The sequence below is a fragment of the Ranitomeya imitator genome, chromosome 6 (genome assembly GCF_032444005.1).
Source record: "Ranitomeya imitator isolate aRanImi1 chromosome 6, aRanImi1.pri, whole genome shotgun sequence".
Taxonomy (NCBI): domain Eukaryota; kingdom Metazoa; phylum Chordata; class Amphibia; order Anura; family Dendrobatidae; genus Ranitomeya; species Ranitomeya imitator.
The window spans coordinates 569,458,595-569,481,711 of NC_091287.1; the positions used below are offsets into that span (position 1 = coordinate 569,458,595).

The following is a 23,117-nucleotide window of genomic DNA, read 5'->3' on the forward strand; positions in this document are numbered from 1 at the left end:
CGCCACGGTGTCCATGAGTTCAAGACTTCAGGCAGTCATTGCCAACAAAGGGTTTTCAACCAAGTACTAAAAATGAACATTTTATTTACAATTATTTAATCTGTCCAATTACTTTTAGTCCCTTTAAAAACAGGGTGGCACATGTTAAGGAGCTGAAACTCCTAAACCCTTCATCCAATTTTAATGTGGATACCCTCAAACGAAAGCTGAAAGTCTGAACTTCAACTGCATCTGAATTGTTTTGTTTAAAATTCATTGTGGTAATGTCTATAACCAAACTTAGAAAAATGATGTCTCTGTCCATATATGGACTTAACTGTGTATATATATATATATATATATATATATATATATATATATATATATATATATATATATATATATATACACATATATATATATACAGTTTATATATATATATATATATATATATATATATACATATATACATACCTGTTCTATGTGTGGACATTTATTTTCTCTACTCTATTCTAAACTGTCAGTGTGATTTTACTGTACACCGCACTGAATTGCCGGCTTTTCTACAGAACACCGCTGCGTATTTCTCACAAGTCACACTGATGGTCCGTCTGTAATCCGTATTTTTCTCGCCCCCATAGACTTTCATTGGAGGATTTTTTGTGCAATACGCTGACAAACGCAGCATGCTGCGATTTTCTACCCCCGTAAACTACGGCTGCGAAATATACGGCAGATAGGAGCTGCCCCATAGAGAATCATTGGTCCGTGTGCAATGCGTTGTTTTTTGCGCCTCTCATATGTCCGTAAAACTCTCTAGTGTGACGCCGGCCTAATAGTTTAACCCAGATAAACAGACTATGGTCTTTGGGCATATCGAGGCCAATTCCACTTAAAAAACATCCTCATTGATCATTTAAGGTCTGTGAAAACCTGGTGTATAAAGAATATTTCATAGCATCCATAGCTTTATCCCACAATACAAAAAAAGAACATTGTTTCTACTGTGATGGGCTTCAAATCTCTTTTCCTTGTAAAACATTTTCACATACAGAAAAACAGGTTCTTCCTTCAGTAAATTTTCATGTTTAACAAGTAGTGAAGATCGAGTGTACTTGTTGCTCGGGTGACCTCCGAGTATTTGTTAGTGTTCGGAGATTTAGTTTTCATCGCCTCAGCTGAATGATTTACAGCTGATAAACAGCTTGACTACATGTGTTGATTCCCTAGAAACCAGGCAACCCCCACATGTACTTAGGCTGGCTAGTAGCTGTAAATCATTCAGCTGAGGTGATGAAAACTAAATCTCCGAACACTAACAAATACTCAGAGGTCTCCCGAGCGTGCTCGGGAAAACCTGAGCAACGAGTATACTCGCCCATCACTAGTAACAAGGTTTAGACTAAACTGAAAACAATGAGCATTTCCTCTATTCTTAACATAAATATGGCTTCTCTATGTGACTTCTCTGATGATCTCTAAGTTTAGATTTAGTTATAAAGCATTTCCCACATTCTAGACATGAATATGGTTTCTCTCCTGTATGAATTCTCTGATGATCCCTAAGTTTAGCTTTAGTGATTAAACATTTCCCACATTCTAAACATGAATACGGCTTTTCTCCTGTGTGACTTCTCTCATGCATCACAAGATGTGATTTTGTTATAAAACATTTCCCACATTCTGAACATGAATACGGCTTCTCCCCTGTGTGACTTCTCTCATGTATAACAAGATGTGATTTATATGTAAAACATTTCCCACATTCTGAACATGAATATGGCTTTTCTCCCGTGTGAATTCTGTCATGCATAACCAGATGTGATTTATGTCTGAAACATTTCCCGCATTCTGAACATGAGTATGGCTTCTCTTCTATGTGAATTTTCTCATGCATAATAAGATGTGATTTATCTGTAAAAGATTTCCCGCACAATGAACAAGAATACGGCTTCGCTCCTGTGTGAATTCTCTCATGTCTAGCAAGATGAGATTTGTGTGTAAAACACTTACCACATTCTGAACATGAAAACGGCTTCTCTCCTGTATGACTTCTCTCATGAACAACAAGATTTGATTTACGTGTAAAACATTTTTGACATTCTGAACATGAATATAGTTTCTCTCCTGTGTGGCTTCTTTCATGCCTAACGAGATGTGATTTGTATGTAAAACATTCCCCACATTCTGAACACGAATATGGCTTCTCTCCTGTATGAATTCTCTCATGTGTGATCAGATGTGATTTTTTTCTAAAACATTTCCCACATTCTAAACATGAATATGGCTTCTCTCCTGTGTGAATTCTTTGATGTATAACAAGACTTGATTTCACTGAGAAACATTTCCCACATTCACAACATGTAAATGACATATCCCCTGTGTGGATATTCTCATGTCTTTCAAGATTTGATTTTGAAATAAAAGATTTCCCACATTCTGAACATGAATATGGCTTCTCTCCTGTGTGACTTCTCTCATGTTGATCAAGACCTGATTTATGGGTAAAGCATTTCCCACATACTGAACAGAAGTACGGCTTCTCTCCTGTATGAGTTCTCTCATGTTGATCGAGGCCTGATTTCTGGGTAAATCCTTTGCCACACTCTGAACAGGTGTACGGCTTCTCTCCTGTGTGAATTCTTTTATGTACATAAAGACGTGAGCTGTGTGTAAAACATTTTCCACATTCACCACATTGAAACCTTTTATCCCACGTCTGCTCTGTAATTGGGGTAACAATCACTGATTGGTCATCAATATATTCGTCATGATCAGGGGGATTATATGATTGATCTTTTCCATAGAGTCCTGAATATGCATTAAGGATAACAAGATTTTCTCCTAATGAGTGCTGAATGATATCTTCATCTTCTACTTTAGAATTATGTGATAGCATGAAGTTTCTCTCCGAGTTCATACTGGAATTTTCTGTTAAAATTAAAAGATTTTTTTCATTCAAACCACAATATAGACACATTTATTGTTTTACTAAAGGGCTGGAATCTTACAAAATCCCTAGATTTTGGTGACATCTTAAAAATAAGAACAATTTTTTTCTCTGAAAGGCACTCTTGACTTTGGCTTAAAAATTGCAGCAAAAACGTGTGATTGCAGCTTTATAAAATTTTGTGTAACACAAGTCCAGCACTCTGTGACCACTTGTATTAACACCCTTACTCAGCAGCTTAGCTACCGCAGGAACAGAGGATTCAGCCTCCCCGGACCTCCGTTCTGAGGGGCCCACCCACAGCTATGCTTCTTTTAACTGTATCAGCGTGCACGGAGCATAGATACAGGTAAACTGTGCTGCAGAGCAGGGAGACATGATCCCCTGCACTGCTGCTATGGGGCCTGTGAGCCGGGGGAGAGCGGTGTACACAGGGCCCCCAGCAAGTTCAACTGTATCAGCATCTGCCTGAGTGCTGATACAGTGGACAGCAATGATGGAGGAGGAGGCGTCCGCTGACACTTCCATCCCTATCATTCTTCCTCCGCATCTGACATCTCAGCGCAATGACATCACTAAATAGTGTCTTCTATGCTGAGATGTGTGACACTTCAGAAGATAAGCTGGCGCTGCGGAGATTGGAGCAGTGGACGAACGAGGAGAAGTGAGCATTGTATATTAATGTTTTTTAGAACACTGTGTGGTCATAAAACCGTATTGAGGACAATGGGGGGATGCTTCATACTGTATGGACCATGGGGGGATGCATTACACTGTGTGGACCATGGGGGGGGGAGGGGGGGGAAGCAATATACTGTATGAACCACGTGGGGGATGCTTCATACTGTGTGGACCATGGGGAGATACATTACACTATTTGGACCATGGGGGGAAGCATTATACTGTATGAACCATGTGGGATGTGTTATACTGTATGGACTAAGGGGGATGCGTTATACTGTATGGTGGACTATGGGGGGATGCTTTATACTGTATGGACCATGGGAGATGCTTTATACCGTGGGGCATGCTTTATACTGTATGGACCATGGGGGGATCATTACACTGTGTGGACCATGGGGGAGGAAGCAATATACTGTATGGACCACGTGGGGGATGCTTTACACTGTGTGGACCACGTGGGGGATGCTTCATACTGTATGGACCATGGGAGATGCTTTATACCGTGGGGGATGCTTTATACTGTGTGGACCATGGGGAGATACATTACACTATATGGACCATGGGGGGGGAAGCATTATACTGTATGAACCATGTGGGATGTGTTATACTGTATGGACTAAGGGGGGATGCGTTATACTGTATGGTGGACTATGGGGGGATGCTTTATACTGTATGGACTATGGGAGATGCTTTATACCGTGGGGGATGCTTTATACTGTATGGACCATGGGGGGATGCATTACACTGTGTGGACCATGGGGGAGGAAGCAATATACTGTATGGACCACGTGGGGGATGCTTCATACTGTGTGGACCATGGGGGGGATGCTTTACACTGTGTGGACCATGGGGGGATGCATTATACTGTATGGACCATGGGGAGATACATTACACTATATGGACCATGGGGGGGAAGCATTATACTGTATGAACCATGTGGGATGTGTTATACTGTATGGACTAAGGGGGATGCTTTATACTGTATGGTGGACTATGGGGGATGCTTTATACTGTATGGACCACGTGGGAGATGCTTTATACCATGGGGGATGCTTTATACTGTGTGGACCACGTGGGGGATGCTTCATACTGTATGGACCATGGGAGATGCTTTATACCGTGGGGGATGCATTATACTGTATGGACCATGGGGTGATGCATTATACTGTGTGGACCATGGGGGGGAAGCATTATACTGTATGAACCATGGGGAGGTACATTACATTATATGGACCATGGGGGGGAAGCATTATACTGTATGAACCATGTGGGATGTGTTATACTGTATGGACTAAGGGGGATGCTTTATACTGTATGGTGGACTATGGGGGATGCTTTATACCGTATGGACTATGGGGGGATGAATTATATTGTATAGACAATGGGGGATGCATTACACTGTAAGGACCATGGGGGGATGCACTATACTGTATGGGATGGGCCATAGGGGATGCATTATACTGTATGGACCATGGGGTGATGCATTATACTGTGTGGACCATGGGGGGGAAGCATTATACTGTATGAACCATGGGGAGATACATTACACTATATGGACCATGGGGGGGGGGAAGCATTATACTGTATGAACCATGTGGGATGTGTTATACTGTATGGACTAAGGGGGATGCTTTATACTGTATGGTGGACTATGGGGGATGCTTTATACCGTATGGACTATGGGGGGATGAATTATATTGTATAGACAATGGGGGATGCATTACACTGTAAGGACCATGGGGGGATGCACTATACTGTATGGGATGGGCCATAGGGGATGCATTATACTGTATGGACCATGCACAGAATGCAGAGGACTACGATGAAGGTGCAAATACTGATGAAACAACGGCGCACACTGCGACCATTGATGGAAGGATGGCGTGTATAGGGCGCAAGTCACACAGAATGCATTAGACTACGATGAAGGTGCAAATACTGATGAAACAACGGCGCACACAGCGACCATTGATGGAAGGACGGCGTGTATAGGGCGAAGTCACACAGATGTAGGTGCCAGCATATTGGTCGCACCACACTATTATAAAAGGTGGCTGCCATACAGTTATAGGACCCCAAATTTTCCCAGCCAACACTAAAGCACCCTTTTTGTTACTGTGACGTGGAAATACAAGAGGGTGGAGGTCAGTAAATAATACAAGAGTGAGGAGACAAGGAAATAATATAAGGGGGAGGCAATGAGGAAATACAAAAAAAGGGTAGAAAGAAATAATACAACAGGGAGGAGATCAGGAAATAATACAAGAGAATGTGAGGAAATGATACATAGTAACATAGTTATTAAGGTTGAAGGAAGACTTTAAGTCCATCTAGTTCAACCCATAGCCTAACCTAACATGCCCTAACACGTTGATCCAGAGGAAGGTAAAAAAAAAACCCATGTGACAAAGAGTAAGCTCCACATTGGGGAAAAAAATTCCTTCCCGACTCCACATACGGCAATCAGACTAGTTCCCTGGATCAACGCCCTATCAAGGAATCTAGTGTATATATCCTGTAACATTATACTTTTCCAGAAAGGTATCCAGTCCCCTCTTAAATTTAAGTAATGAATCACTCATTACATCATACGGCAGAGAGTTCCATAGTCTCACTGCTCTTACAGTAAAGAATCCGCGTCTGTTATTATGCTTAAACCTTTTTTCCTCCAAATGCAGAGGATGCCCCCTTGTCCCTGTTTCAGGTCTATGATTAAAAAGATCATCAGAAAGGTCTTTGTATTGTCCCCTCATATATTTATACATTAACATAAGATCACCCCTTAGTCTTCGTTTTTCCAAACTAAATAGCCCCCAGTGTAATAACCTATCTTGGTATTGCAGACCCCCCAGTCTTCTAATACCTTGGTCGCTCTTCTCTGCACCTGCTCTAGTTCAGCTATGTCTTTCTTATACACCGGAGACCAGAACTGTGCACAGTATTCTAAGTGTGGTCGCACTAGTGACTTGTATAGAGGTAAAATTATATTCTCCTCATGAGCATCTATGCCTCTTTTACTGCATCCCATTATTTTATTTGCCTTCGTAGCAGCTGCCTGACACTGGCCACTGAACATGAGTTTGTCATCCACCCATACACCCAGGTCTTTTTCATTGACGGTTTTGCCCAGAGTTTTAGAATTAAGCACATAATTATACATCTTATCACTTCTACCCAAGTGCATGACCTTACATTTATCCCCATTAAAGCTCATTTGCCATTTATCAGCCCAAGCTTCTAGTTTACATAAATCATCCTGTAATATAAAATTGTCCTCCTCTGTATTGATTACCCTGCAGAGTTTAGTGTCATCTGCAAATATTGAAATTCTACTCTGAATGCCCCCTACAAGGTCATTAATAAATATGTTAAAAAGAAGAGGGCCCAATACTGACCCCTGTGGTACCCCACTGCTAACCGCTACCCAGTCCGAGTGTGCTCCATTAATAACCACCCTTTGTTTCCTATCCCTGAGCCAGCTCTCAACCCACTTACACATATTTTCCCCTATCCCCATTATTCTCATTTTATGTATCAACCTTTTGTGTGGCACCGGATCAAAAGCTTTTGAAAAGTCCATATACACTACGTCCACTGGGTTCCCTTGGTCCAGTCCGGAACTTACCTCTTCATAGAAGCTGATCAGATTAGTCTGACATGAACGGTCCCTAGTAAACCCGTGCTGATACTGGGTCATGAGGTTATTCCTCTTCAGATACTCCAGTATAGCCTCCCTTAGAATGCCCTCCAGGATTTTACCCACAGTAGAGGTTAAGCTTACTGGCCTATAATTTCCGAGTTCAGTTTTTGTCCCCTTTTTGAATATTGGCACCACATTTGCTATACGCCAGTCCTGTGGTACAGACCCTGTTATTATGGAGTCTCTAAAGATTAAAAATAATGGTCTATCAATGACTGTACTTAATTCCTGCAGTACTCGGGGGTGGATCCCATCCGGGCCCGGAGATTTGTCAATTTTAGTGATTTTTAGACGCCGCCGCACTTCCTGCTGGGTTAAGCAGGTGACATTTAATTGGGAATTTTTATCACTAGTCATTTTGTCTGCCATGGGATTTTCTTGTGTAAATACTGATGAAAAAAGTCATTTAGCATATTGGCTTTTTCCTCATCCTCATCCACCATTTCACCCAGACTATTGTTAAGGGGGCCAACACTATCATTCTTTAGTTTCTTACTATTTATGTAGAATATTTTGGGATTATTTTTCCTCTCTCTGGCAATGAGTCTCTCTGTCTCAATCTTTGCTGCCTTGATTTGCTTTTTACAAAATTTATGTAATTTTTTGTATTTATTTAATGCCTCATCACTACCTACTTCCTTTAATTCTCTATAGTCTTTCTTTTTGTCCCTTATTGCGCCCTTTACAGCTCTATTTAGCCATATTGGTTTCCTCCTATTTCTAGTATGTTTATTTCCATACGGTATATACTGTGCACAGGTCCTACCCAGGATGCTAATAAACGTCTCCCATTTTCTTTGTGTATTTTTGTGTCTCAGGATATCGTCCCAGTTAATTGCACCAAGATCCTCTCTCATCCGTTGGAAATTTCCCCTCCTGAAGTTTAGTGTCCTTGTCACCCCTCTGCTACACATCTTATTAAAGGATACATGAAAACTTATTATTTTGTGATCACTATTCCCCAAGTGACCCCCAACCCTTATATTTGCTATGCTGTCTGGCCTGTTGGTTAATATTCGGTCTAGCAGTGCCCTCCTTCTTGTTGGGTCCTGAACCAGTTGTCAGAGGTAATTGTCTCTCATAGCTGTCAGACCCCGATTACCTTTGCTGGAACTGCAGGTTTCTGTTCCCCAATCTATTTCAGGGTAGTTGAAGTCCCCCATAATAATGACTTCTCCTTGAGTCGCAGCTTCATCTATTTGCTTTACGAGGATATTCTCCATTGCTTCCATTATTTTTGGAGATTTATAACAAATCCCTATTAGTAATTTATTATTTTCCCCCCTCCCGTTATCTCCACCCACAGGGACTCTACATTTTCATTAGATTCACCTATATTATCACGCAGGATGGGAGAGATAAGGAAATAATACAAGAGGGAGGAGATGAGGAAATAATATAAAATGGAGGAAATAGTACAAGGGAGCAGTGACAAGTAAATTGTATAAGAAGGAGTCAAAGAGGAAATAATACAAAAAAGAGGGTAGAAAGAAATAATACAAGAGGGCAGTGATGAGTAAATAATACAAGAGGGAGGAGACGAGGAAATAATACAAGAGGGAGGAGACGATGAAATAATACAAAAGTACAGTACAAGTATGTTCATGCACCCAGCTCTCCAGCCTGCTCTTTTGCCTTGTCTGTCTATGAAGTGCACATAGTACATCACCCAACTTTCCACACAGACTTCCCTCTGCTCCTAGCTTTCACATGGTATGCCTTTCAGCTAACCCCAGCTCTACCCCAGTGTTATTTATGACCCTGCTTACTTTGGCTTGATTGTATGCATCTGGTCCACTCTCAATTCTCTGGCCAAGATGGGGTCTAAGGGTATCGTTTCTCCTTATGGAGAGTGACATACCATCTCTGGCTTGTCAAGGTAGGAGGCTTATTTGCCGTAGAATGCTCCTCTGGGAAATATAATATGCAAATTGCCTCTTCTGAGAAAAAGAGGACTTAAACTCTATAGCGCCACCTGTTGGAAGTAGCGATCCTACAAGTCACAATCAACCACAATCATATTGCACGACTCGTTAAAGGGTTGATTGTGACTTGTAGGATCGCTACTTCCAACAGGTGGCGCTATAGAGTTTAAGTCCTCTTTTTCTCAGAAGAGGCAATTTGCATATTATATTTCCCAGAGCAGCATTGTACGGCAAATAAGCCTCCTTACCTTTACAAGCCAGAGATGGTATGTCACTCTCCATAAGGAGAAACGATACCCCTTAGACCCCAGTCCAGAGCCTCTCACCTAGCCAAATTAGTTCTCATGCTTCGCACTGACGAGGGCCAACAGCCCGAAACACCGTGTCTGCGAATTGAGATACTAATTTGGCTTTTATCCTAAGTCATATTGCATGACTCGTTAAAGAGTTGATTGTGACTTGTAGGATCGCTACTTCCAACAGGTGGCGCTATAGAGTTTAAGTCCTCTTTTTCTCAGAAGAGGCAATTTGCATACTGGCCAAGATGAGCAGAGACCCCTCCTCTCTGCTTCACACCTGACTGCTCTTAGTTGTACATATATTGCATAGTACAAGTCTGCAATGACTTTAGTCTGCAGTGATTCCTATAAGTGTGATCCCTTAGAAGTGTGAAGATTAATTTAGAATTAAAACCAGAATTGAACCAGAAGGGAACTGAAGGTAACTGGACACAGTTACTGTAAACAATGTTTCTGTTTGTTTTCACTTTCACCCCTATAGTTCTTCACTTTCTGCAAACTCCCCTAATCCCTACTCCTAGTAAAGAACTGTTCGGGTATGTGCACACGATGCGGATTTTGCTGCGGATCTGCAGCAGTTTACCATGAGTTTACAGTAGAATGTAAACCTATGGGAAACGAAATCCACAGTGCATATGCTGCGGAAAAAACGCACGGAAACAGCGTTTTATTTTCCGCAGCATGTCAATTTTTTGTGCGGAATCCGCAGCGCTTTTACATCTGCTCCAATAGAAAACTGCAGATGTAAATCCGCAGTGGAATCTGCAATAGAAAACGCAATAAATCCGCAGGAAAAACCGCAGCGGTTTTGCACTACGGATTTATCAAATCTGCTGTGGGAAAATCCGCAGGAGCTTTCTATGTGTGCACATACCCTGAATCTCCTCTTCAATCCTCCCCATCCATCTCACCTCCTCCTCAGAACTGTTCCTTAACATACAATCCTCTGTCTCCAAGCACAGGCAGCCCCCTCATGCCCTCTCCTGCTCCCACCTGCTAACACTTTCTCTGCTCCTTCTCACTGCTGGTGATATCTCTCCAAATCCTGGTCATCCTCACCACATCCCCACAGTCAGTTGTACCTCCCATCCACGCTCTATCACAAATTTCCGTAACCTCTCTAACCTTACACCCATTCGCCCAGCCCCCACTTCCCCAGTCCCACTAACAGGAGCTCTGTGGAACGCTCGCTCTGTCTGCAACAAGCTTTCCTACATCCACGATCTTTTCGTTACTACCAAACTTTCCTTCTTCGCCATCACCGAAACCTGGCTCACCCCTTCTGACACAGCCTCTCCTGCTGCACTTTCGTATGGCGGCTTCCACCTTTCTCACACACCCCGCCCCAGCAGCAAGCATGGTGGAGGAGTTGGTTTTCTCCTGTCAGATAACTGCTCCTTCACCCAAATCCCACTGCCACACTCTGTTACCCTCCATTCCTTTGAGGTGCACTCTGTGCGCATCTACTCCCCCTCCAACTGGCTGTCATCTACCGCCCCCCAGGGCCAGCCACCACCTTCTTTGACCACTTCACCACCTGGCTACTTCATTTCCTTTCTGCGGACATCCCCACTATCATCATGGGTAACTTCAACGACCCCATTGACACTTCCCTCTCAGCTACCACTAAACTTCTATCTTCCACTTCCTCCTTTGGCCTCACTCTATGGTCTTCTGCAGCCACTCACAAACATGGTCACACATTGGACCTCATCTTCACCCGCCTCTGCTCCCTATCTAACCTCTCCTCTTCCTCTTTCTGACCACAATCTACTCACATTCTCTTCCCTCTCCACTCCTTGTCTACAATCCCCACCCCACAAACTTGCTCACCCTTGCAGAAATCTTAAACTCCTTGATCTAAATTCACTCTCTGAATCCCTCCTCCCTCTCACAGACATAAGTTCCCTACACAATGCGGATGACGCTGCCACTCTATATAACACCACAATAGCTGTAGCTTTGGAATCTCTTGCCCCTCTCATACATACCAAAGCTCGCAAAATCAACAGAAAGCCCTGGCACACCAGCCTGACCAAAGAACTGAGGCGAGCTTCCAGGGCTGCAGAGCGGAGATGGAAAAGATCCCACTCCAACGAGCACTTCATCGCATTCAAACAGTCCCTCACTACTTTCAAGACCACACTCGCCACAGCTAAACAAACCTACTTCTCATCTCTCATATCCTCCCTGTCTCACAGTTATTCAGCACCTTCAACTCTCTCCTCCGTCCCCCAGCACCTCCTCCCTCCCCACTCATCTCAGCTGAAGACTTTGCCTCATTTTTCAAGCAGAAGATTGAAAATATCAGAGACAGTTTTAGTCGACAACCCCCAGAGCCCTTCCTCCCAACAACCCAGCCCTCCACCTCCAAAACCAACTTATCCACTGTTACAGAAGATCGACTCTCCACTCTACTCTCAAGATCGCATCTCACCACCTGTACACTTGACCCGATCCCTTCCCACTTCATCCCAAACCTCGCCACAGTCTTCATCCCAACTCTAACCCATCTCTTCAACCTATCACCAACAACTGGTGTTTTCCCCTCAAGCTCTAAACATGCCTCAATCACACCTATCCTCAAAAAGCCCTCTCTTGACCCATCCTCTGTATCTAGCTATCGCCCTATATCACTTCTCCCCTATGCCTCAAAACTACTGGAACAACACGTCCATCTTGAACTATCCTCCCATCTATCTTCCTGCTCCCTTTTCGACCACTTACAATCTGGCTTCCGGTCACACCACTCCACTGAAACTGCACTAACTAAGGTCACCAATGAACTATTAACCGCCAAGAGCAAGCGACACTACTCTGTCCTCCTCCTCCTCGACCTGTCGGCTGCCTTTGACACAGTGGACCATTCCCTATTACTACAGACCCCTCTCATCCCTTGGCATCACAGAATTGGCCCTATCCTGGATCTCGTCATACCTAACTGACCGAACATTCAGTGTCTCCCATTCACACACCACCTCCTCACCTCGCCCCCTATCTGTCGAAGTCCCACAAGGTTCAGTCCTTGGGCCCCTGCTCTTCTCCATTTACACTTTTGGCCTGGAACAGCTCATAGAATCTCACGATTTTCAGTATCATCTCTATGCTGACGACACGCAGATCTACATCTCTGGACCAGATATCACCTCCCTACTAACCAGAATTCCTCAATGTCTATCCGCTATTTCATCCTTCTTCTCTGCTAGATTTCTAAAACTTAGCATGGACAAAACAGAATTCATTGTCTTTCCTCCATCTCACGCGACCCCCCCAACGAACCTATCCATTACAGTAAACGGCTTCCCACTCTCCCCAGTCCCATAAGCTCGCTGTCTCAGGGTAATCCTTGACACTGCTCTCTCCTTCAGACCGCATATCCAAGCCCTTTCCACTTCCTGCCGCCTTCAACTCAAAAATATTTCACGAATCCGTACATTCCTCAACCAAGAATCTGCAAAAACCCTAGTCCATGCCCTCATCATCTCTCGCCTCGACTAATGTAACCTCCTGCTCTGTGGCCTCCCCTCAAACTCTCGCACCCCTCCAATCTATCCTAAACTCTGCTGCCAGACTAATCCACCTGTCCCCCCTGCTATTCCCTGGCCTCTCCCCTCTGTCAGTCCCTTCACTGATTCCCCATTACCCAGAGACTCCAGTACAAAAGCCTAACCATGACATACAAAGCCATCCACAACCTGTCTCCTCCATACATCTGTGACCTCGTCTCCTGGTACTTTCCTGCATGCAACCTCCGATCCTCACAAGATCTCCTTCTCTACTCCCCTCTTATCTCCTCTTCCCCCATTTGCATACACGATTTCTCTCGCGCATCCCCCTTACTCTGGAACCCTCTACCACAACGCATCAGACTCTCGCCTACCATCGAAACCTTCAAAAAAAAACCTGAAGATCCACCTCTACCGACAAGCCTACAACCTGCAGTAACCACCAATTGACCAAACCGCTGCACGACCAGCTCTGCCCTCGCCTACTGTATCCTCACCCATCCCTTGTAGATTGTGAGCCCTCGCGGGCAGGGTCCTCTCTCCTCCTGTATCCTCACCCATCCCTTGTAGATTGTGAGCCTTCGCGGGCAGGGTCCTCTCTCCTACTGTATCCTCACCCATCCCTTGTAGATTGTGAGCCCTCGCGGACAGGGTCCTCCCTCCTCCTGTATCCTCACCCATCCCTTGTAGATTGTGAGCCCTCGCAGGCAGGGTCCTCTCTCCTCCTGTATCCTCACCCATCCCTTGTAGATTGTGAGCCCTCCCGGGCAGGGTCCTCTCTCCTCCTGTATTCTCACCCATCCCTTGTAGATTGTGAGCCCTCGCGGGCAGGGTCCTCTCTCCTCCTGTATTCTCACCCATCCCTTGTAGATTGTGAGCCCTCGTGGGCAGGGTCCTCTCTCCTCCTGTATTCTCAGCCATCCCTTGTAGATTGTGAGCCTTCACGGGCAGGGTCCTCTTTCCTCCTGTATCCTCACCCATCCCTTGTAGATTGTGAGCCCTCGCGGGCAGGGTCCTCTCTCCTCCTGTATTCTCACCCATCCCTTGTAGATTGTGAGCCCTCGCGGGCAGGGTCCTCTGTCCTCCTGTATTCTCACCCATCCCTTGTAGATTGTGAGCCCTCGTGGGCAGGGTCCTCTCTCCTCCTGTATTCTCACCCATCCCTCGTAGATTGTGAGCCCTCGCGGGCAGGGTCCTCTCTCCTGTATTCTCACCCATCCCTTGTAGATTGTGAGCCCTCGTGGGCAGGGTCCTCTCTCCTCCTGTATTCTCACCCATCCCTCGTAGATTGTGAGCCTTCGCGGGCAGGGTCCTCTCTCCTCCTGTATCCTCACCCATCCCTTGTAGATTGTGAGCCCTCGCGGGCAGGGTCCTCTCTCCTCCTGTATTCTCACCCATCCCTTGTAGACTGTGAGCCCTCGTGGGCAGGGTCCTCTCTCCTCCTGTATTCTCACCCATCCCTCGTAGATTGTGAGCCTTCGCGGGCAGGGTCCTCTCTCCTCCTGTATCCTCACCCATCCCTCGTAGATTGTGAGCCCTCGCGGGCAGGGTCCTCTCTCCTCCTGTATTCTCACCCATCCCTTGTAGACTGTGAGCCCTCGTGGGCAGGGTCCTCTCTCCTCCTGTATTCTCACCCATCCCTCGTAGATTGTGAGCCTTCGCGGGCAGTGTCCTCTCTCCTCCTGTATCCTCACCCATCCCTTGTAGATTGTGAGCCCTCGCGGGCAGGGTCCTCTCTCCTCCTGTACCAGCTGTGACTTGTATTCAAGATTATTGTACCTGTTTTTATTATGTACACCCCTCCTCACATGTAAAGTGCCATGGAATAAATGGCGATATAATAAATAATAATAAAAATAATAATAATAATGAGGAAATAATACAAGAGGGAGGAGACGAGGAAATAATACAAGAGGGCAGTGATGAGGAAATAATACAAGAGGGAGGAGACGAGGAAATAATACAAGAGGGAGGAGACGAGGAAATAATACAAGAGGGAGGAGAAGAGGAAATAATACAAGAGGGTGGAGATGAGCAAATAATACAAGAGGGCAGTGATGAGGAAATACTACAAGAGGGAGGAGATAAAAACTAGTAGTGACAAATAAAATATGAAACTATGACTTTTAGCCTATTCCTCCCTACAAAGCAATGTCATCTCTGTGATATTAGTAGGTTTTTTCTCATTAACTGCTTGCTTCAGGTCCTTACACAACTTCTCTATAGCATTAAGGTCAGGACTTTGACTTGGCCATTTGAAAACTTTAATTAAAGGGGTTGTCTAGTCGAAAATAATAAGTCTGCAGTCACACTGCGAGGATTTGCTGATTTCTGAGCCCATTGGACGGCCGTGCCACTGGAGGGGTAGCGGTCTCGCTCCGTACTAGTTGGGTTCTGGCTGGGAGTAGCATAACGCATACGTCTCCGCTGTCCCCAGCTCAGAAACTGGCAAACCCTAGCAGAGAGCAAGCGTGGGGGATTCAGTCACACAGAGTAACAGCAGACTTATTTCAGACCAGACAAGTTAACTTTATTCTTTAACCATTCTTTTGTAAAATGACTTAAGCGCTTTGGGTCATTGTCTTGCATGACCCACATTTCTTTGAGAAATATTGAGATTCAGCTCATGGATGGATATCCTCACATTTTCTTAGCTATTTTGCTGATAAAATAAATTAAGAATTAATTATTCCATTAATAAAGTTGCATTGAGCTGGATGCAGCCAAACAGGCCCAAACCATGATACTACCATGACCATGTTTCACAAACATCACGTTTCTCAACGAAAAAACTCTATTTTGGTATCATCTGTCTACAAGACTTTGTTATAATAGCCTTTTGGCTTATTCAGGTGATCTTTAGCAAACTTTAGACAGGCAATGTTCTATTTGGCGTTCTCCTTGCAGTCTGATTGTTCATGGCCTTCCTGATGGACTCCCGAACATTAGCTGACCCTTAGTTACTCACAAGTTACCTTGGGTTCCTTTGGGACTATTATACAACTTGATAAAAAAATGGAGCAGAAGGCGCCGCACTGTCACCTGAAGTTAACTGCAGCAAATATAAGGACGAAACCAATCTTATCCGTCCAGAAAATAATATATATAAGGAAGAATATCTAAGATAGTTGCGATAAAAACATAAATAAATAATATATGAAAACACCGTCTCCATCTCACATTAATGTCCAAATAAATGGCAATGTGTGATTACCGCGATCCTAAAGACCTTTCCAGATGCAACAGGCAACATCCGAATCCAGTCTTTAGGATCGAGGTAATTCTACAACTTGCTCTTTGCAGAATGGTTGTTGGTCCACCACTCCTACGGAGGGCATTGTTGGCCTACAATTTCCTCCATTTGTACACAAGCTGTTTGACTAATATTGGTGGAGTCCAAACTTTCTAAATATGGTTCTGTAACCTTTTTTAGCCTGATGAAACTAACATGAAGTCCTCAAAATCTACGTTCTTTGTGCCATGATACACTTCCACAAAAGTGTTAAGGACATCAGACATTGATGAAACCCTGTCCCCACTACTTTCTCATTGATGAGCTATCCTTACAATATCAATGTGTGACCGGTCGGGTTCCACAGCCGGCACAATATTGAATGCGAAGGCCACAGCTGTATACGGCGTATCTACCACTTACTGATTATGTGCAGTACCGTGCCACAGTCACGATCACAAGGTGGAGCGCCACCATGAACAGCTGATCAGCGGGGTGCCGGGTGTTTGACCCGATCAGACATTGATGACCTAACAATAGGTCATCAATAATAAAGTAGTTCACAGCCTCTTTAAATAAATCAAGTGTCCCATTCACACCCGATTGTCATCCCATCCATGGAAAACAGCAGAATCTAATTGGACTGCCAATGATCTGCTAATCCCAAAGGTTCACATACTTTTGCCTGTTACAGATGTATGTCATATTGGATAATTTCCTCATTTAAAAAATTGACAAAGTGTCACACCGGAGCAAGGAAATGTCTGGTGTGCGGCATAAAAGAAGGGAAAAACCCCGGGGAAGACACTATTCTCACTACTACGGTAAGAAAACACAGGGAGGGAGACAATAAATGGAACTCCACAGCTTTCCAGGGACATCAGTAAAGAATACCTATAGCTGGCATAGAGGAGAGCTAGGAGCTGAAATAGGGGAAGGGAGCGGCGCGAAGATACCGCAGCGGAGATCAGAGCCATATGGAATCCAGGCAGCTTCAGAAAGGAACAACTCCTTCACCACTAAAGGCCCCTTCACACTCAGCGACGCTGCAGCGATACCCACAACAATGCCGATCGCTGCAGCGTCGCTGTTTGGTCGCTGGAGAGCTGTCACACAGACCGCTCTCCAGAGACCAACGATCCCGAGGTCCCCGGGTAACCAGGGTAAACATCGGGTTACTAAGCGCAGGGCCGCACTTAGTAACCCGATGTTTACCCTGGTTACCATCGTAAAAGTTAAAAAAACAAACACTACATACTTACCTACCGCTGTCTGTCCTCGGCGCTCTGCTGCTCTGCACTGACTGTTAGGGTTAGGGTTACGGCGCTCACCAGTCAGTGCGGGAAGCTGAAGGCGAGGGACATGACCAGACACCGGGAATGTGAGTATGTAGTGTTTGTTTTTTTACATTTACAACGGTAACCAAGGTAAACATCGGGTTACTAAGCGCGGCCCTGCGCTTAGTAACCCGATGTTTACCCTGGTTACCAGTGACGACATCGCTGAATCGGCGTCACACACGCCGATTCAGCGATGTCAGTGGGAGATCCAGCAACGAAATAAAGTAAGTGGTATATCTCGATTTTTCCAAAGAGTTTGATACCGTGCCGCACAAGAGGTTGGTACACAAAATGAGAATGCTTGGTCTGGGGGAAAATGTGTGTAAATGGGTTAGTAACTGGCTTAGTGATAGAAAGCAGAGGGTGGTTATAAATGGTATAGTCTCTAACTGGGTCGCTGTGACCAGTGGGGTACCGCAGGGGTCAGTATTGGGACCTGTTCTCTTCAACATATTCATTAATGATCTGGTAGAAGGTTTACACAGTAAAATATCGATATTTGCAGATGATACAAAACTATGTAAAGCAGTTAATACAAGAGAAGATAGTATTCTGCTACAGATGGATCTGGATAAGTTGGAAACTTGGGCTGAAAGGTGGCAGATGAGGTTTAACAATGATAAATGTAAGGTTATACACATGGGAAGAGGGAATCAATATCACCATTACACACTGAACGGGAAACCACTGGGTAAATCTGACAGGGAGAAGGACTTGGGGATCCTAGTTAATGATAAACTTACCTGGAGCAGCCAGTGCCAGGCAGCAGCTGCCAAGGCAAACAGGATCATGGGGTGCATTAAAAGAGGTCTGGATACACATGATGAGAGCATTATACTGCCTCTGTACAAATCCCTAGTTAGACCGCACATGGAGTACTGTGTCCAGTTTTGGGCACCGGTGCTCAGGAAGGATATAATGGAACTAGAGAGAGTACAAAGGAGGGCAACAAAATTAATAAAGGGGATGGGAGAACTACAATACCCAGATAGATTAGCGAAATTAGGATTATTTAGTCTAGAAAAAAGACGACTGAGGGGCGATCTAATAACCATGTATAAGTATATAAGGGGACAATACAAATATCTCGCTGAGGATCTGTTTATACCAAGGAAGGTGACGGGCACAAGGGGGCATTCTTTGCGTCTGGAGGAGAGAAGGTTTTTCCACCAACATAGAAGAGGATTCTTTACTGTTAGGGCAGTGAGAATCTGGAATTGCTTGCCTGAGGAGGTGGTGATGGCGAACTCAGTCGAGGGGTTCAAGAGAGGCCTGGATGTCTTCCTGGAGCAGAACAATATTGTTTCATACAATTATTAGGTTCTGTAGAAGGACGTAGATCTGGGGATTTATTATGATGGAATATAGGCTGAACTGGATGGACAAATGTCTTTTTTCGGCCTTACTAACTATGTTACTATGTTACTTTCCCCAGCGACCTCCCAGCAGGGGCCTGATCGTTGGTCGCTGTCACACATAACGATTTCGTTAACGATATCGTTGCTACGTCACAAAAAGCAACGATATCATTAACGATATCGTTATGTGTGACGGTACCTTAACACTAGAGAAGACAGATAAAGGATTCAGAAGGATCTAGGTAATCTTCAACGATGGGCAGTAACTAATAGAATAGTATTTACCAGGGAGAAATGCAAGATTCTACATCTGGGTAAGAAAAACGAAAATTACATTATTATATAATTACATCTATAATATAACGCTGGGAGCGTCACTCTGTCCGAAGCCTCTATAGACTGCGCAAGCGCCGGCGCAGTCTGGGCCTCACAGAGCGACGCTCCCGGGAGATCGCGGTATGCGTAAGCACTGAACGCATACCGCCATCTCCACCGGAGAGTCAGGGACCGCCAGGAGGGAGGGTAAGTATACTCACCTTTCCCGGTTCCAGCGCTGCTTGCGGCTCCGTCTCCCGGCTCCTCTGGTCCCGGCTCCGGAGGGCGCGGACTGCGCAGGCGCCGATTCCGGCTGCCGGAATCGGCGCCTGCGCAGTCCGCGCTTTCGGCGCCATTTTCTTGAAGACACACTCCGGCTCCACTGCAGGTGTGTCTTCAAGAAAATGGCGCCGGAAAGCGCGGACTGCGCAGGCGCCGATTCCTGCTGCCGGAATCGGCGCCTGCGCAGTCCCCGCTTTCCGGCGCCATTTTCTTGAAGACATACTTGCAGTGTAGCCGGACGATAGGTGAGTATAGTATTTTTATTTTTTTTTATATGGCAGTAGCATTCGGGGGCATACACACTGGAGCGGGGGGCATATAATACAATGGTGGCGCAGGATGGCAGCAGCACATGACAGAACGAGCGCAGGATGGCCGCAGCACATGACAGAACGGGCGCAGGATGGCCGCAGCACATGACAGAACGGGCGCAGGATGGCAGCAGCACATGACAGAACGGGCGCAGGATGGCAGCAGCACATGACAGAACGGGCGCAGGATGGCCGCAGCACATGACAGAACGGGCGCAGGATGGCCGCAGCACATGACAGAACGGGCGCAGGATGGCAGCAGCACATGACAGAACGGGCGCAGGATGGCAGCAGCACATGTCAGAACGGGCGCAGGATGGGAGCAGCACATGACAGAACGGGCGCAGGATGGCAGCAGCACATGACAGAACGGGCGCAGGATGGCAGCAGCACATGACAGAACGGGCGCAGGATGGCAGCAGCACATGACAGAACGGGCGCAGGATGGCAGCAGCACATGACAGAACGGGCGCAGGATGGCCGCAGCACATGACAGAACGGGCGCAGGATGGCAGCAGCACATGACAGAACGGGCGCAGGATGGCAGCAGCACATGACAGAACGGGCACAGGATGGCCGCAACACATGACAGAACGGGCGCAGGATGGCAGCAGCACATGACAGAACGGGCGCAGGATGGCCGCAGCACATGACAGAACGGGCGCAGGATGGCAGGAGCACATGACAGAACGGGCGCAGGATGGCAGCAGCACATGACAGAACGGGCGCAGGATGGGAGCAGCACATGACAGAACGGGCGCAGGATGGCAGCAGCACATGACAGAACGGGCGCAGGATGGCAGCAGCACATGACAGAACGGGCGCAGGATGGCAGCAGCACATGACAGAACGGGCGCAGGATGGCAGCAGCACATGACAGAACGGGCGCAGGATGGCAGCAGCACATGACAGAACGGGCGCAGGATGGCAGCAGCACATGACAGAACGGGCGCAGGATGGCAGCAGCACATGACAGAACGGGCGCAGGATGGCAGCAGCACATGACAGAACGGGCGCAGGATGGCAGCAGCACATGACAGAACGGGCGCAGGATGGCAGCAGCACATGACAGAACGGGCGCAGGATGGCAGCAGCACATGACAGAACGGGCGCAGGATGGCAGCAGCACATGACAGAACGGGCGCAGGATGGCAGCAGCAAATGACAGAACGGGGACGCAGGATGGGAGCAGCAAATGACAGAACGGGGACGCAGGATGGGAGCAGCAAATGACAGAACGGGCGCAGGATGGCAGCAGCACATGACAGAACGGGCGCAGGATGGCAGCAGCACATGACAGAACGGGCGCAGGATGGCAGCAGCACATGACAGAACGGGCGCAGGATGGCAGCAGCACATGACAGAACGGGCGCAGGATGGCAGCAGCAAATGACAGAACGGGGACGCAGGATGGGAGCAGCAAATGACAGAACGGGCGCAGGATGGGAGCAGCACATGACAGAACGGGCGCAGGATGGCAGCAGCACATGACAGAACGGGCGCAGGATGGCAGCAGCAAATGACAGAACGGGGACGCAGGATGGGAGCAGCACATGACAGAACGGGCGCAGGATGGCAGCAGCACATGACAGAACGGGCGCAGGATGGCAGCAGCAAATGACAGAACGGGGACGCAGGATGGGAGCAGCAAATGACAGAACGGGCGCAGGATGGGAGCAGCAATTGACAGGATGGGAGCAGCAAATGACAGAATGGAGGCGCAGGATGGGAGCAGCACATGACAGAACGGGGGCGCAGGATGGGAGCAGCACATGACAGGATGGGGGCGCAGGATGGAGCAGCACATACCAGGATGGAGACCATATACCAATATAAATGCTCGCCACCCGGGCGTAGAACGGGTTCAATAGCTAGTTAAATTATATAATGGGAGGAACAGAACTAAGCAACAGCACAAGTTAAAAAGACTTGGGTATACTAATAGATCACAGACTGCACATGAGTGAACAGAGTGATGCAGCAGGAAAAAAGGAAAACACAGTTCTGGGATGTTTTAACAGAAGCATAGAGTCTAGATGACATGAAGTAGTTTCCTCCTCTACTCCTCCTTGGTCAGGCCTCATCTTGAATACTGTGTCCAGTTCTGGACACATTTTAAAAAAGACATTGAAAAACTGGAGCAAGTTCAGAGAAGAGCTACCAGGATGGCGAGCGGACTGCAAAGTATGTACGAAGAACAGTTAAAGGATCTGGGAATGTTCAATTTGCAAAAAAGAAGGCCAAGAGGAGACTTAATAACGGTCTACAAGTATCTGAGAGTCTGTCACAGTGTAGCGAGATCATCATTATTCTCATTTGCACATGGAAACATGAGAAGCAATGGGATGAAACTGAAAAGGGAGAAGATACAGATTAGATATTAGACAGTGAGGGTGATCAATGAGTGGAATAGGTTGCAATAACAGGTAGTGAGTTCTCCTTCAATGGAAGTCTTCACACAGAGCCTGGACAGACATCTGCCTGAGATGGTTTAGTGAACCCTGCACTGAACAGGGAGCTGTACACAATGACGTTGGCGGTCCCATCCAAATCTAACATTCTCCATGGTACAATGTAGATGCATAATCCTACATTTACAACGTGAATTGTTACCATTATACAGCTATAAAGGCACGGATGATTGACCTCGTGGAGACCAAAACATCCAACACCGCGGAGACACCATCACGTGTTTCTCAATGCAGTGATCCAGAACACTGCCCCCAAATATGCAAATGCATGTAGAGGAGCCGCGGAGACACCATCACGTGTTTCTCAACGCACGCAGTGAATAGCCAGGCCTTTCCCCGGTTTCCTACTCCACACTGATGAGGGGCAAAAACCCCGAAACAGCTGTCTGTGGATGGATACCATGCTTGGCATAGGTGGTTTTCCTTTATTGGATGCTGCCCTTCCCTTGGTTGTTCCTTCCCGGGGAAAGGCCTGGCTATTCACTGCCTGCGTTGAGAAACATGTGATGGTGTCTCCGCAGCTCCTCTACATGCATTATACAGCTATAACATGAATCCTCATAAAAACACATTTAACATCACTGTCTAAATTGATTAATACAGACCTGTGGTATCTTCTCCTGGAATCTCCTCCTTCACGTCACTCATACACGGCTGATCCCCAATCGTTAACCCTTCTTCATCCTCTACTTTAATTTCAGTCAGATCTCCGCCCTGAAGTCACATATATAACAGTTAAATCACAATACAGAAGACATCACCAGA

General features: G+C 46.1%; 1 protein-coding gene across 3 annotated transcripts in view; it reads right to left on the bottom strand.

Moving 5' to 3' along the window:
* Positions 1-422: 422 nt before the first annotated feature.
* LOC138643230 (zinc finger protein 484-like) overlaps positions 423-23,117 on the bottom strand; it is a 96,750-nt gene continuing 74,055 nt past the window's right edge. For 2 of the 3 annotated variants that reach the window (XM_069732094.1, XM_069732093.1), the window contains exons 5-6: positions 22,958-23,066; positions 423-2,910 (exon numbers count right to left, since the gene is read on the bottom strand). In XM_069732094.1, coding sequence (XP_069588195.1) covers positions 1,415-2,910; positions 22,958-23,000 — 1,539 coding nt within the window. In that variant the 5' untranslated portion in view covers positions 23,001-23,066 and the 3' untranslated portion in view covers positions 423-1,414. The remainder of the gene's footprint in view (positions 2,911-22,957; positions 23,067-23,117) is intronic. The other variant, XM_069732095.1, reaches the window with a different exon arrangement.